This window comes from Equus quagga, chromosome 2 (assembly GCF_021613505.1).
Source record: "Equus quagga isolate Etosha38 chromosome 2, UCLA_HA_Equagga_1.0, whole genome shotgun sequence".
Classification (NCBI taxonomy): domain Eukaryota; kingdom Metazoa; phylum Chordata; class Mammalia; order Perissodactyla; family Equidae; genus Equus; species Equus quagga.
In genome coordinates, this window is record NC_060268.1 from 66,684,199 (window position 1) to 66,700,517 (window position 16,319).

Below are 16,319 nucleotides of genomic sequence, written 5' to 3' on the forward strand. Positions count from 1 at the left end.
TGGAAATGAAGATGCTTCACAAAGTTCAGCCGTTTATTGCCGTCATGGGGTGAGCAAAGAGGGGGAAGGGGGGAACGCCTCAGCTGAGTGGGGCAGTTGACCACTGAGGGCCAACTCCACCCGTCAGAGCGGGTCAGAAAGGAGCAGGGAAGAGGGACTGAGGACTGAGGTCACGGACACCTCCACAGGCCCCACCCTCCGGGCCTTCCCACACCACCTCTCTGATCACGCGTGGGGTGGGGCCCGGGTGATGGGCCAGAAGGTGAAGGAGATGGGCTTTTCAGGTATCAGGATGAGGCCGAATGTGCTGTCCACGTCATTGAGATGTTGGATTTCAACTCTGAAGTTCTCCAGAATCTGAGAAAGGGGGATGTGGGCTTAGGGGAGAGGCAGGGAGGGTCTGTGCCCCCTGGGCCAGGCTCCCTCAGCTGGAGGCCAGGCCTGTGATCTGAGGAGCTCCCAGAGGTCCCGCCAGCTCCTGTGTAGCCTGCACGGTGCCTGAAAACATACCTGAGTGCTTGGTCCCCTTGCTTCAGGCTTTCACTTTAGTGTCTACAGAAACTTATCCCGCCGCACCCCATCCCATCACCACTGTTGGGGAGCAGACGGCCGGGGGCACCAATGGGTGGTGAGCAGATTAGCCCCAAAGAGGAGGCAGCAGAGAATTGTGGGGGAGGGGGAGGGCAAGTACCAGGAGACAGATGTCCCCAGGCCTGCCCTCCCTGGGCTCTGGACAGAGATGGGCGTAGGAGAGTCGGTGCCTTCATTAGGGCCAGGGCCAGCCCAGGTGCCCAGATGTCCCTAGGCTAGACTCACATGGATGAGGAAGAGGGTCATCTCCAGTTCGGCAATCCGCCGGCCCAAACACTGCCGCACACCCCAGCCAAAGCCCAGGTTCCGGAAGTGGGTGAGGTCCTTGTTTTTATCCAGCCATCGGGTCGGGTCAAAACGGCGCGGATTGGAGAAGAAGGTGGGGTCTTGGCCCATGGCATAGATGGACACCTGCACCAGTGTCTGTGGACAAGGTAAGCAGAGGCCTGAGTAGGCCTCACCTCCTCACAGCCCAGAGCATAACCCAACTTCCCCACTCCCACTCCCCAGCCTGGCTGCCTAGCTATCCAGCACAGGCCATGGCCTACCCCTTCCTGAGCCTCACCCATCAACTGGGCATGACTGAGGCCGGGGATGGCCCAAGGAACTCTCCTGCTCTTTCCTCAGCCCCAGAGGGCCCCAAAAGACCCAGGAAGCCCATGGGGTCTCCCTCCTTTCACTGGGCTCCAGCCACATTCCAGAGACCATCACCTACTGTGCCCACCACCCCTGTCCTTCATTCACACTTGGACCGCTGCTGCCGAAGACCCAACCAGTCAGCTCCAGGGAGAAAGGCAGGACAGAAAGGTACCCCACTGCCACCACTCCATGCAGTTGCAGTCTGCCCCCAGCCGCCTCTGTCTGCCTGACAGCCGACGGCCCCCCTGCTGTACCCACCTTGGCAGGAATCATGTAATCTCGAATAACCAAGTCGTTTTGGGGGTATCTCTGCACAGTCACGGCGATGGGGTGGAGTCTGCCAGAGGAAGGCATTCAGAAGCTGATGCCCTGAGGCCTAGACAAGGCCCCCACACCCAGCATGGCCTCTCAGCCCCAGCCGCAACGCCCTGCGGGAATCTGGAGGCAGAACCTGCCTTCTATTTCCTCCCCCCTATTCCCAGCTGCCTCCTCCAGACTTCTCACTTCCTGCTACCAGTCTCCTCCATCAGCCCACCCTTGGAACCCTGTCCCCAGCCACCACCCTGGCCCTGCCCAGGGATCTTGGGGGTGGGGTGGGGCAGGCGTGGCTGGGCAGTGGCTTGCCTCAGGGTCTCCTTGATGCTGGCTTTGAGCAGTGGGACCATCTGCACCATCATGCTCGTGTCTCCCTGGGCCTGACGCCGGGCAGCCAGGACTTCCTCCCGCAGCATCTCCTGTACCCTTAGGTTGCGTGCTATCTCGTACAGGTGCCACTGCAGCGTCATGGACGTCTGGCAGGCAGTGTGGGAGTGCAGAAGACCAGGAGGGCCTGTCACTCCTGGGGTACCTAGACCCATGCTAAATTTTCATTTCCAAGAACCTCTCCCCACCCTCATCCCAGTAGCCAGAGACTACCATCCACGAAAACAAAACACAATTCAAAAGGCGACTGTCCAAGAAGCCTTTCTCGCTGCCCAGCCAGGAAGTTTTGGGGCAGCACTTGTCCCTCATGTCACCAGAGCCCACCCATCTCCCCAGCCAGTAGAGGGTCACCTACACAGCCAAAGCCGCCTTCCAAAGGACTCCAGAGGCTTTTAGAGGCCAGATGGTACTTCCGTAACGTTTGCGTTCCTGAATGTCTGCCATTCCTTTTGAGCAACCAGCCCTCTCCCCCGTAGAACTTCCCTAAACCTTAGCATGAGCCCATCGCAGCATAGCATAAGGTGAGGCACAAAGATGCTGAAGCCAGAACAGCCAGACCTGTTTTCCATCAGTGTTGCAATTAGCATGTGGCATACACTGAGACTAACCAGGTAATCTTGGTATCAGCCAGAAGGCGTGACCCTTAGCCCGGGACAGAGGTGTGAGTGACCCCCATCGAGCTTCACAGTCCCCGATTCCTCAGTGTTGGGGCCCCAGCTAGAGCAGCCCTCCCTTTGAGGGCTGGGACACAGGTTGCTGACACATCTCACCAAGGATCACATTTGCGTCCAAGACGCTTGGATGCTCTCCTTCTTCCTCCCAGCAGAAGCAATCACGAGAAAATGCCATCCAGTCACTTCCCAGCTTGAAATCCTTGCCTGGCTCACCAGAGCCCCCAGGTCAAGTCCAGAGGCTCTGGCCTGACCCACAGACCCCCCAACACTTGCCTCCTGCTCCCAGCCCCACCACCACCTCTCTCCAACATGCACCTAACGCTCTAGCTACACTGAGCTACACACAGCTCCTGAAGCCCAGAAATCTGCTTACGCTGTCTCTTCTTCCTAGAGTTCCCTTCCCCTGCCTACTACTCCTTCTGCAAGGCTGGGATCAAATATGTGTATTTGTCTCACTACCTCCAAGGCCTGACAGAGTGGGTGTTCAGGAGATATTTGTTTAATAAGATAGTCCACTAAGTTACTAGCTGTGTGACCTTGACCAAGTTACTTAACCTCACTGTGCCCCAGTTTCCTCATCTGAAAAAGGGGGGCAATAGTAACATACCTCATAGTGTTGTTTGTGAATACTAAATGAGTTAACACATGTGAAAAACTTAGGACCTTGCCTGCCATATAGTACATTATTAACAAATGTTACCTAATAATAATAGCTGCTTTGGTACAGGTGAGCATTTTTGGAGAGCTCTTCTACATAACTGACAATGAACTATGTTTAAAATTGCTCACAGGCTCCATGTGCAGCATGTCACAGGGACCAGAGCTCCTCCATTAGCACACAATGTAAATATGACACCTGGGAAAGAAAGGTATTGAGCCGGGGGCTGCCACACGCTTCTCCCTAGTCCTGAAATGTTCCTTCTCCTGTCTCCTCCTGGCAACAGCCTTCAAGACACAAGCTGAATGTCAGCTCCTCTGTGGAGGGCTCTCTGTGCCCTGCAAGGGCACACTAGTCCCTCCCCTCTGCTCAGCACTGTCAGTGCCTGGTCCGTGCCTGGTCGTCCAGCCCTGTAGCACGGCATGGTGGGTCATCTGGCACATGTTGCCCCCCGGTCATGGCTGAATTGTGCCCCACCCCCTAAATTCATATTCTGAAGTCCTAACCCCTAGTAACTCACAATGTGACTGTGTTTGGAGAGAGGGCCTTTAAAGAGGTGATGAAGGTAAAATGAGGTCATAGGAGTGGGCTCTAATCCCACAGGGCTGGTGTCCTTATCTGAAGAGGAGCTTAGCACACAGACACACACAGAGGGAAGACCATGTGAAGACAGAGGGAGAAGACGGCCGTCCACAAGCCAAGGAGAGGGGCCTCAGAAGAAACCAACCTTACTGACACTTTGATCTCGGACTTCTAGCTCCAGAACTGTGAGAAAATAAATTTCTGTTGTTTAAGGCCCCCAGTGTGTGGTGCTTCATTACGCAGCCCCAGCAAAGTCACACAGTCTTTCTGTCTGAGCCATTTTGGGCATTGAGGTCTGTTGTACTCATCCTTATAGTCTCAGTGCCTTCATAACTAATAATCAATAAACACTAAATAACTAACCCTCACTATCACAGTAGCATGGGGAAGTGTAAGATATTGGAAAAAGGAATGGTACACAGGACAGAGAAGTTTTGACGTTCAGGAAGAGAAGCTTCTGAGGTATCACACTGGCTGTGGAAAGGGCATGAGGGAGACACCACAGAAGATGGCTTCTGGCATCAGGGGCACCGTGGGGGGCTGAGGTCTGGAGCCAGAGGATGGAAGACAGAATGAAAGCCCCTGGAGGGCAGAGCCCAGGGCAAATTCCACTGGCTCCCAGCTTTGCTGAGGTCCTGCCCGCCTTCCTGAATCAAGTGAGCTGTGTCCCCCACCCCTGACTGGAGGGTATCCCCCTTAAAGACCCCATGCAGAACCTGGGCTCGCCACCCGCGCCTAGTCGCTCCTTTCTCACAGGCAAAGCAAAAATGGCGGGTCAGCCTCAAGGCATGCTCCCTGGGTGACCTGACTTGACCTCACCTTTCGTGGAGATTAGTTTCTAAGAAATGGAGGCAGGAGAGGGAGCTCTACCCCACATGGGCAGGTTTTCGAACAGCGAGGCAGGCTGGTGCGGAAGGGGCACAGGAGCACAGGTAGGGACAGGCTTTCCCCCTCAGCCACCTCACCGTGTCCACGCCCCCCGCCAGCATCTCGGTAACGTTGGCCTGGACGTCCTTAAAGGGCAGCTTGTTGCTTGCTAGGAGGCGGTAGAAGATGCCTGGATAACTGTCGAAGTGTCTTTTCTGTTTCAGGTCCTGGTAGAATTTCTCGGTGTATTGTTCAGCTGTGGGGCAGGAGGAAGGGGAAAGAGTGAGGGCTCTGCAGGTGGGAGGGAAGGAGCGTGACCCTTGGTGAGAGGTTGTACCAAGGGTGTGGGGATTCAGGACCCCTCGGCTTTCTAGGCTGCCACTTTACTGAGCACATACTCTGCTAAGTGCTTCTTATCTTCCGTTTAGTTCTTGACCACAGCTGTATGGGATAAGTGATATCCTCCCGATCTTACAGCTTAGGAGACAGAAGCCCGGAGAGGGTAGAGACTTGCACAAGGTCATGTGGGTGTCAGGGGCAGAGTCTGGATTTGGCTCCAGGTCTGACATAGCCACCACACTCCCATCAGTCCTCCTCACGCTGCCTTACCAATCTCTCTCACCAAAGTCCTACTCTGTCACCAGGCACAGCCATGTCTGAAACACTGGTCCTTAACCCTCTGGGGATCAGGGGCTCCTTGGAAGAATATGATGGAATTTGATCCTCTTTCTCCAGAAAAATCTAATCATTCCCAATAGTTGGCCTTCAGCCCACCATTTCCAGGGGTTCCAGGGCCTTCCTCACACCCATCCCTTCCCACCATGGGCTGCGTTTCCTACATGGCAAGTCAGTGCTCACTGACATAACTTGGGACAAAGAGGCAGGCTGAGGCCTGGGGCTTCCAGCTGTCTCTCTCTCTCTACCCTCAGCCCCCCGCAGGGCTGGTGTTCCACCCTCTGAGGTACACAGTGCTCTCCTGGCCCCCAGACTTGGCTGCCCAGGGTACAGCCCTCACCTTTACTAAAAACTGTGTCCCATGCGGCCACATGGTCTCTCCAGGTCTTGGTCCTGAACAGACGGAACAGGTCTGGGGGGAGGCTGAGCATGGGGACGCTGGTGTGGAACATCTTGTAGACGGCATCAATGAAGCGCTGGGCCTCAGGGTCCACTATCTCGTCCAGCATCCCCAGGCGCTCCCCAAATATGACGTTGGTGATGGCTGCATGGGGAGGCAGAGGCTGAGGAGCCCCTCCCAACCCAGCCCTCTGAGAGCCACAGCTCCCAGCCCCGCCCTACACCCGTAGGATCTGTGCCCAACCTCATTTCTTCAGTAAAGAAACTGAGGCCTGAGTCCCAAGGGGCTGAAACTGCTGGGCTGAGGAGAACTGCCCTCTGGCAACCACTCAGGTCCTGCAGAGGAGCATGTGGAAGACCCTGAAAAGGGATCCCTTGGGTGGGAAGCATAGCCTCCAGCAGAGCTGGGAGAGGACACAGGCTGCCTCCCCTTCCACCAGCATCCCAAGCAGCCTCTGGGCTTTCCTCAGGGGAAGAGAGAGTTCTCATCTATCATTGACCAAACGGGCTAAATACTTCCTGATACAGGTCAGATGGGAGACTGGCAGACTAAATCCCCAGTAAATGACCATCTTGGACCCACTGTGGCTGGACATAAAAAGTCACAACACCTCCAAGTTTTTCCCACATACTGGGTCAGAAATTTGAATGATGATTTCATACAACTCTGGGCATCCTAAATCTCCTGCACTGAACACATGATCCCCATCAAGCCACAGGGCCTTTGCATGTGCTGTCCCCTCCGGCTATACCACCCCACCTCCTTACCCCATCGGGATAACTCCAGACATCCTCAAATACCCAATTCAAATTAACCACCCAAACTACCCCTCCGCTCCCCGACCTCAGAGGGCTATGTCCCAGGAAAGGGAGATGTGTGGAATGAAGGGCTGAGCCAAGCTCTGGGTTTTGGAGATTAGTGACAATGGGGACCTACGTTTTGGAGACCCTTGCCCCCACAGCATGAATGCCAGATGAGAGTGTGCAGCTCCTCCCAGGTAGCTGATGGTGGAGAATGTTTCCAGCAGCTCATGCCACAAGCCAATCCTGATAGTTCTTCAGGGTCCATGTTAGGTCTCATTGTGGGACTCTGAGTTCTCCCACCCCTAGGACCTTGGCCAAGTAGGTGCAAGCCCCTTACACTCGAAGGCGAAGCGAAACAGGTCTTCAATGATGGGACCTGAGAACTTTCCGGAGCCCTGCTGCTCCATGCGCCTGTGCAGGAGGCTGACGAAGTCCTGCGACACCGGGTCCAGCAGGGGAATGAAGTTCTTTATGGACTCTAGAGCCATCACCTCCGGGTTCAGAGCTAGCCGGTCTTTCTTCCAGGCGTCTGAGCTCCTGAGAAAACATGGGCCCTCGGGCCCTCATGGTCACAAACCCCAGGCCTGGCAAACACAGGGCTGCCTCGGCCCTCCCAGGAGGCAGAGCCGCAGCTCAGAGTCTAGCACCCACGTCCACTCCTGCCCCCACCTGCTCCCAACACCCTCTGCCTCTCACCTCCTCCCAGCTTCTGCCTGGCCCGGGGGAGGAGACAGGGAGAAAGAAGGTGAAGGAGAGCAAAACCCCGCGAAACTCCCACCTCCCTCCACTCCCTGTGCTGCTGCCGCGAGCCGAGAACTCATATCCTCAGAGTCTGAAGTGACATTCAAGCCTCTGGTCTTTCCCTGGGCTGCAGACATGCCTTCCCCACCTTGTCCCCTTCCTCCTGGCTGATGCTCTCCTCCTGCCATTCAAGGCCCCTCTCTGTCACCTTCTCTGAGCCCTGCACAGACACAGTTGACCAGTCTCTCCCCCTGTGCACTTTGCTCACTTTGGTGGGGGAGCTCAAGTACTCAGAATTGGGTTAACAACAAACCTCAGCTTGCGGCCCATTATTGAAAATAGATCCATGCAAAGCCCTCTTTGTAGTTTTGGGGCTTTGTTTGTTTATAAGAATGTTGTTAGAAACTCACCACCCAACGAGAAAACTAGGAACTTGACAGGAGCTTGCTGTGCCCACCTGCTCCGCGCCCCACAGCCTGCCTCCCCAGCGAGGGGACTGCCAACCTGATCCCCTTGCTTACTTTTGTATATAGCTGTATCTGATCTACATACATTTCTAAAACATACTTTTAGAAAATATACTTGTTTTCAACTTCTTATAAAAGTTGTCATGATTTGCTTTTTCCACTCAGTTTTATATTTCTAAGTCTCATCTGTAGAGCTGTGGGTCACTGAGTCCGATCATTTTGACTGGTGTGTGCCACCGCTCACTCATTTGCGCTCCTGTTGGGCATTTAGGTGGTTTCCTGGTTTTTGCTATTGTGAAAAGCTCTGCTGCAAACATGCCAGTACAGGGCCCCTGGGGCAATGGATAGTCTTGGGAGTTTATCCCAGAGGGCAGAACTGCTGTGTCATATGTGTGAATATTCAGCTGCAGGAGGTGATACTCAATCATCTTCCAAAGTGGTGGCACCAGTTTTCCCTCCCACCAGCAATCTACGAGAGTTCTAGTTGCTCCATATCCTCACCAGCACTTGATAGTGTCACATTGTAAATTTTTGATGAGTAATTTGGTAGAAAACGGTACCCATTACACTTAAATACACTGATTCGTCCATGTTTCTCACTGCCTCTTTACACTGTGAGGGGCCCTGGCCTAATTGTCACTGTACTCCCTCAGCCTAGCACAAGGACTGGCACATGGCAGGTCCCCAGTTAGGTCAGACTCCGTTGATGAAGCAGTCAATGAGAACTTTGCAGGGTCTTTACTTCCTCACTAATGTTTTCAGCCTGGCCATTTCCCTGAGGTTGGCAGGGCAGTTCACCATCGCTGTCATCTGTTTTACGGAGGCAGGAGGATGATGGGGGTTTGCCCATAGGCCCCAGCTAGAACGGGCAAGGTAAGCACGGTCCCAGCCCCTCACTGGGACCAGAGCCCCAGCCTCTGCCTGCCACAGCTGCCCACTGTCTCCCTCCAGCCCTTGGGAGATGGCCCAGGACTCACTTAAACAGGACCCCAACAGGTTTCTGAAAATACTGGTGATAGGCGGTCCAGGGTGGGATGAGAAATCGTTCCGGATAGGGACCCTCGAACTTAAAGAGAAGAGCCACATCTTCAGGGTCCACGATATAAACTGACTCCACGTTGCCAAGCTTCTCCCTGGAAGGGCAGAGGAGAGGGGCTATGACGTAAGGACTCGAGGAGAGCCATGCAGACCCTGGACAGTCAGGATCCAGGGCTCAGCTCATCTGTAAGCGCCTCATGGCCGAGAGCACAGAGCAGACGGGCTGGGAGTGGATCCCCACTCCACAACCTCCTTGCTGTGTGACCCGAGGCAAAGCTGTCCCCCCCGCTGAGTCTGTTTCCTCTTTTATAAAATGGAGATAAATACAGTGCTGAAGGATAAGATGATATGAAGTCTATGGACAGGACTCCTGTTAGGCATTCTATGACTAACACCTTTATGCTCTTCTTATCATCACAGTGGTTGCTGCCCTACCACAGCACGCCCCCCAGAAGCAGGGCCACCCCACCAGGGCCTTCCATGGACCGTCAGGTCCTCCGTCTGTCCCACGCTCGTTCTTCCTGTACGTCCACACCCTCAGCACCCTCCGCGCTCTCGCCCACCCCAGAGCTCAGACACGTGGCCTCTTCACATCACCACTGGAGCGGCCCTGTGCTGGAGCGACTCCATGTACATTGCTAGGCGGACCATACACTAAGCCAGTCAATCACTTCTAGGCTCTAGGATTGAAATTCTGGGAGTGGCCACCCTGGCCCTCAAGGGTCAGGCATTGACAAAGCACATTTTCTCTGTTAAAATAAAACCATGGTCAAACAGACCCTAAGGATAGATCTGCCTCACAAACACTCTGCAGGTCATCTCTGTAAACAACAGCCAGTAGGAAACAACAGAAAATTCCACTGCTCCCTTGCATCGCCTTTTGCATAAGAAAGTTAATCCAAGACACACTTTGAGGTAAAATATCATAACATACAGGTACAAGCTAAGTTCTCTCTCCCTCCCTCCCTCCCTCCGTTCCTCCCCTTATTCCTTCCTCTCAGAAGAGGAGGGGGAGGAGAGGAATGGGGAAGAGGAGGAGGGGGGAGGGGAGGTTGGGGGTGGGGAGAGATCTTGCTTTAACTGCTGGCCCATAAGCCTGGGTCTACCTTCCCTCATGAGTTTCCTGGGCCTCCGTCCCCCACCTCCCAGAAAACCCTCTCAGTGTTTTTCCAGCCACCACGTGTCCTCACACCACTAACTCCATATCCTTACCCCAGCCCAGCAAAGTCCTTGAACTGCTATTACTATTATCAATTTTCCTTCTGGGAATCTAGCCCAAGGCAATGATCCAACATCAGACAGTGATGCCCGATGGATAAGGATGCGTATCACAGCATCGTGTCTATAGCAAAATGACCCAGAGTGAGCTAAATGTCCACTTTAAAGGCCTGGCTAAAAAAATATTGCTATCTGTACTATGGACTACTATGCTGCCTTTTTAAATTGTATTAAAGAGAGAAAAGAGGAACGAAGTCCTTGATATATTGTTGTGGGACAACACCTAACAGCATATATAACATATTTGCCTTCTTTTTCTTTTTCCCCCCTGCTTTTTCTCCCCCAATCCCCCCAGTACATAGTTGTATATTTTCAGTTGTGGGTCCTCCTAGCTGTGGCATGTGGCATGTCACCTCAATGTGGCCTGATGAGCAGTGCCGTGTCCGCGCCCAGGATCCAAACCAGTGAAACCCTGGGCCACCAAAGGCGGAGCGCGCGAACTTAACCACTTGGCCACAGGGCCACCCCCCTCTATTTGCATTCTTAACAGCACATAAATATTATCAAAATTGAGATTGCATCTGATTTCAATTTTTCATTTGTGCTTGTCTATATTTTCTAAATTGTTCTATAAAGAACAGGAACAGCCTTTGTATTACTAAAAAACCCCATGAAAGTTATATTTTAAATTCCTCACTTTTAATCAGAAGTTTATCATTTCCAGGCTATAAGTTAGAATATAATGGTGACACAGCAACTGGAAGTCAGACATATGGGGTTTCAACCCTGACTTTGCCCTGATGAGCTGTGTGAACTTGGCAAGACCCTTCTCCTTCCTGGGCCTCAGTTTCCCTGTCTGTACTGTGGGGATGATAATATCAACTTCAAGGCTCAGATAATAGTGTCTCAGAAAACAGAAAGGGGCTTGACAAAATAAGGAGTTCCTACTGGGGGGACAGGAAGCAGGGAAGGAGGAGGAGGGGAGGAAGCAGGGAATAAAGAGAGCTTTCTGGGCTGGCCCTGTGGCATAGTGGTTAAGTTCACGTGCTCAGCTTCAGAGGCCCAGGATTCATGGTTCGGATCCTGGGCGCAGACCTATGCACGGCTCATCAAGCCATACTGTGGCAATGTCCCACATAGAAGAACTAGAATGACCTGCAACTAGGACATTCAACTATGTACTGGACTTTGGGGAGAAAAAAAAAAAAAGAGGAAGATTGGCAACAGATGTTAGCTCAGAGCCAATCCTCAAAAAAACAAAAAGTTGTTTGTTTTTTTTTTAAAGAGAGTTTTCTGTGAAATGAGGTTGGAGATAGAGGCACTGACAGGCCTAGCAGAGATAGAGACACAGACAGAGACGGGGGTGTAGGGAGGTGGTGGGCAGGAGGGGGTGGAGGATTGGGACAGGATAGGGGACTCAGAGCAGCCACCTCCCAAGCCTGGCACTCAGCCTGGGGGTTCTCCTTGTCTCCACCCAGCTGTAAAAAAGGCACTTTAGACTTCAAAGGGGCTGTGGGAGAGGGAGGGAGTGACTCCGAGGAGTGAGCAGCTGGACCCTACACAAACAAGCCTGCCCTCCCACCACCACCCCACCCGTCAAGCCAGCCAACATGCCACATGATGCCCTTTGCCCCTCCTGATCCTTCACTTAAAGTAAAAGGCACTGTCCCTCCTGGTGTCCACTCCTTGCCCCCAGTCACTACCTCCACCATCTCCCATCCCCCTCAACTGTGCTCTCAGAAAAGAACCCAGGTGTGGCTTGAAGCCCACCCACCTTAGAACCTGCTAAACCAGAACAAGCAGGGCAGAGGGGGAAGGCCAGCACCCCAGCAGGACAGGGATCCAGGTGGGGGACCAGGGCAAGAATCCTAACCCCTCTGAGCTTCAGGCTCCTCTACCAATGGGGCTGATGAACTTACCTTCCGAGGTGTCCTGCGGATGATGGACGTAGGAAGGCAGTTAACAGGGCTTGTTCTCCTACCACCCCCCTATACAGTTTCAAAGGGTGTAGGACCTGGGGAGGGGTGAGGGCTCAGCGCTAAGAACTGAACCGAACCCCCATTCTGGAAGCCTTATCCCTCCTCCTGCCACATCCCAGGCATGGAGAAATGAAATCATGGTGAACAAGGGCCTGGAACGGGAGAGCAGGCCATTTGGGGAGGGGAACGCTGTAGGGCTGCCTAGACCCCCTGCCCCCTCTCCTGCCAGCCCCACCCTCTGCCAGGCTTACCTGTAAATGGGGCCATACTTCTGGAAATTCTGGAAGTGGTGATAGTGTAATTTCTTTGGGCCCTTCTCCCTCCAGAAATGGTAGAGGTTTAGCCAGCCATTGTCACCAGGGGAGGGGATCTCCTTGAAGGGGCGAGGGCTGTGACTGGACATGCCGGCTCCCTCTCCAGTGGGCACCCTGGGGTGCCCCGGGCCCTCCCGAGGAGCACTCAGGAGGGGCTGGCAGCCTTTGACCAAGACTGAGCGCAGAGGAAGCCCCCTGACCAGCATGCTGTCCCCACAACTGCCACTGTCCCTGTTCCCACTGCAGCAAGGGTGACTCTGGCTCTGGGCCCCTCGGCCCCAGCTTATAACCGCCCGCTCAAGGCTAAGCAGGAAGCTGACAAGGCAATCAGCCTCCCTCCTCCTCCTGCTGGCTGCGGTCCACCCACAGCCCCTCCCAGACACAGGGAACCAAGATTCAGTCTGGAATTTCTGCAGCCAGAGAGATTCCCCAAAGCCCAGGAGAGCCCTCTCTCTCCGTCCTGAGTGCCAGCCCCAGCAGGCCCCTGAGAGGGTACAAAAACGGTGCAAGTTTGCGCCTTCGCCTCTGCTGGGACCAACTGTTGACCCCTGCAGTGGGACCTAGCTGCTACAGACATGTGTGAGGATGTGCGGCCAGCCTGGGGTCGGGGGTAACGAGGGGCCCAGAAGGAGGTCGGAGCCATATTGCCGCTTTGGGGCAGCATACATCTTAGTTGCAGCCCTGCTATTTATCTTATACATATACGATTATAAACTGTTTTTGTATAGTTCTCTGATTTTTAAAGTTCTACTTTTTCTGCTTGCAAAAAAAATACCCTATATTTTCTGAAAATGTTGCAATTGGCAGGTGGCTATTATTATTTTTAAAGATACTACTATTTGTAAAAAATAAACTACAGTTTTAGTTTATTTGCTCACTGTAGAGCACTAAGAAAAGGACAAACAAGACAAATTACAATCTACTGAGTCTTTATTTTTTTTAATTTTTTTTTAAGGTTGGCACCTGAGCTAACAACTTGCCAATTTTTTTTTTTTTTTTTTGCTTTTTCTCCCCAAATCCCCCCAGTAGATAGTTGTATATTTTAATTGTGGGTCCTTCTAGTTGTGGCATGTGGGACCCTGCCTCAACATGGCCTGATGAGCAGTGCCATGTCTGCGCCCAGGATCCAGACTGACGAAAACCTGGGCCATCGAAGTAGAGCGCGCAAACTTAACCACTTGGCCACGGGGCCGGCCCCTACTGAGTCTTTAATGTTGAGTGAAAGAAGCCAGACACAAAGGAGCACATACCATTGCATTCCGTTTTGACAAAGTTCAGGAATTAGCAGAATGAATTTATGCTGTTAGAAGTGGTTCTCTTGTGGATAACGACTGGGAGAGGACACGAGAGAACTTCTGGGGTGCTGGAAATGTTCTCTGTCTTGATCTATGTGTTAGCATATGTAAAACTTCACCAGAGCCATACCCTTGTGATTTTTGCATGCTATGGAATATAAGTTACCTCAATAAAACTGTTTTTTAAAAAATGTGTCTTTTTCCTATAAAAGACAATGGACATTTACAAAGAGGACACTGCTTCACTAAGGAGGAGTTAAACCCAAATCAAGTTTTGGTGCAGCTCCCCGCCTCAGATATGATGGGAGGAGAAGCAAGTCCTGACCTCACGGAGAGTGAACAGTCATGGCGGGCAGAGCATGGCTCCGCTGCCACAGCACAGAGAACAGGGTCGGATCACTGGGAGCCCTGGCCCTGAGAAGCTCTGTAGGGCACTGTATCTGGCAGGGAAGGGGCAGCAATTCACTCAGTGGATCCCAGCAAGGGTGACAGCAGCGCCATACCTGAACATCTGTCCTGCTGGCCCAGGCAGCTACCATCAATCGGACTCTCACTTTATGGGGCAGATAAATGTGGTCCTGGCTTTCATCAAAAACTGCTAGGCATCCAGGGTTGAGTTTCCCAGGCCAAAATGCCCACAGATTGCTTTTGCTTTTTTTTGAGACTCTCCATCTAATGACTCCACACCCTCTCAAGGCAAAAGCCAGAAACTCACTTTCCCAGCATCCCTTGCAACTGGGATGCACGCAGATAACTTGGGCTCCACCAATCATATGCCCCCTCATGAAATTTTGGTTGAGGAGATAGTGACATGACGATGTAGGCACCATGTGAAACCCATTCTGGTACATGAGGTGGCAGAGAACTCCAGCCTGCACCAGTCGCGGCACATGAGCCCTGTCAGGGTCAGTGGTGGCCACTAATGCAGCCCTGCGATGTGATGCAGACAATGTTCCTGACATCTTGGCATTCCAGCCTGATTATCTACCCTCCTGGAGATTTTGTGAACTATGTAGCATCCCTTGATAAATTCCTTCCCTGTGAAATATTAGCTACAGTGAATTCTGTTCTTGACAACTAAGAACTCTGAGTGACACAGCAGTAAACAACCAATTACATTGCTGAAAGTCCATCCTACTCCCACCTCACACATCGTTTGCACCTAAATTAATACAGCTAAATTGGATCACCTTGTACCATCCTACTTCTAATTTATGCCCCACAGACTTTACCTCATTAAGGGGACATTCTGGAAACCAAAGAGAGAAACTCTCAAGATAAAGTGGGGTTTGATGGAAAGAGAAGGGAAGAAAGGTTTGTTATGAGGAAGCTGTGGTTCCGCCACCCGGAGATAAACATAAACCCTGGCGAAAACATTTAATGTATTTCCTTCCAGCCCTTTTTCTAATCAGTTCTTTTCTGTTTTCTTCTTTCTTTCTTCTGAGTGGTTGAAGTTTTATTTATTTATTTTTACTTCAATGTCCATGCGGGCGGTTTTACATTTCAGTTAGCTTTTGTATCAGTCAAGGTTTAACCAGAGAAGCAGAACTAGAAGGAGACACGTATTGAGATTTATTGCAAGGAATTGGCTTATGCAATTGTGGGGCTGGCTGGGCAAGTCTGAAATCCAGAGGGCAGCCATCAGGAGGGCGGGCTGGAACTCTCAGACACAAGCTTGTGCCTCAGTCCACAGGTGGAATGTCTTCTTCAGAGAAATCTCAGCTCTGCTCTTAAGACCTTTCAGTTGATTGAATCAGGCCCATCCAGCTTGTCTAGTATAATCTGTTTTACTTAAAGTCACCTGACGATGGACTTTAATCACTTCTAAACTGCCTTCATAGCAATACCTAGATTAGTGTTGGAATGACTGAGGACTGCAGCCTAGCTAAGCTGGCACGTAAACCTGACCATCACAGTGCTACCGACCCTGATATCAGTTTCCCTACATTAAACCCAGCATATATGGGGTTAAAACCAAAACACTCTTTCCCTGCTTACTCCCTGGCTTCCTGGCTCCAAAATCCACTATCCTCCATGGAGACAGACACCACCAAGGACAAGCACCTAGATTCATTATCTCCTCGCTGCAGAGATACAGGCTGGTGGGAAAGCTGCTGACCAGCAAGATCACGGCCTCCCTCCTCTCTGCAAGTAGTCTCAAGGCCAAAGACAGGCTGGTGGGAAAGCTCTGACCAGTAAGGCCGTACGCTCCCCCTCCCCTACCTAAAACCCCAAATAAAAACCCTTCCTTTTAGCTTTTCAGGGAGTTTGGGATTTCAGCATTAGCTGCCCTCTCTCCTTGCTCAGCGCTGTGCAATAATAAAATTCCTACTTTCTTCCACTACCCCAGGTGTCAGAGATTGGCTTGCTGTGCAACGGGTGAGTGAACTCACTTCAGGTTCGATACCACTACTAAGCTTCTAAGGAAAAATGGCAATCGTCTGCTCCAGTCCTCCTGACTCTTGATGCCGCTTTCCAGAGGGGAATGGAAATCCCTTCTCAACACAGTCAAGCCTATCAGGCTCCTCTCCCTCTCTGTTTCTTCTTAGGAGCATCCCTCTGGGGCCTTCCACCCACTCACTTTCCCCAGTCCATGCTGCTCACTTCTGAGCCCATGCACGACTGTCATCCAGGGAACTCCTCTCAGCCTCATCTTGGAAATTTCCTTTTTCTTGC

General features: G+C 52.2%; 1 protein-coding gene across 1 annotated transcript; it reads right to left on the reverse strand.

Annotated features, from left to right (window-relative positions):
• Positions 1 to 12: 12 nt before the first annotated feature.
• LOC124234658 (cholesterol side-chain cleavage enzyme, mitochondrial) lies at positions 13 to 12,638 on the reverse strand. The gene is made up of 9 exons (XM_046651980.1): positions 12,286 to 12,638; positions 8,777 to 8,932; positions 6,929 to 7,128; positions 5,729 to 5,932; positions 4,812 to 4,969; positions 1,855 to 2,021; positions 1,489 to 1,567; positions 817 to 1,014; positions 13 to 357 (listed from the first exon to the last, which is right to left on the reverse strand). The coding sequence occupies exons 1-9, from the start codon at positions 12,552 to 12,554 to the stop codon at positions 226 to 228; spliced, it is 1,563 nt and encodes a 520-aa protein (XP_046507936.1). The 5' UTR covers positions 12,555 to 12,638; the 3' UTR covers positions 13 to 225.
• Positions 12,639 to 16,319: the final 3,681 nt, after the last annotated feature.

What these genes read in the sequence shown, in the direction of transcription:
- LOC124234658 (XM_046651980.1), bottom strand. Translation starts at nt 12,554, where the DNA reads ATGCTGGTCAGGGGGCTTCCTCTGCGCTCAGTCTTGGTCAAAGGCTGC. An exon ending in CCTGTTGGGGTCCTGTTTAA is followed by an intron (nt 7,129 to 8,776) that starts GTGAGTCCTGGG and finishes ATGTTTTCTCAG; the next exon opens with GAGCTCAGACGCCTGGAAGA. An exon ending in TGACCCTCTTCCTCATCCAT is followed by an intron (nt 358 to 816) that starts GTGAGTCTAGCC and finishes CCCCTTTCTCAG; the next exon opens with ATTCTGGAGAACTTCAGAGT.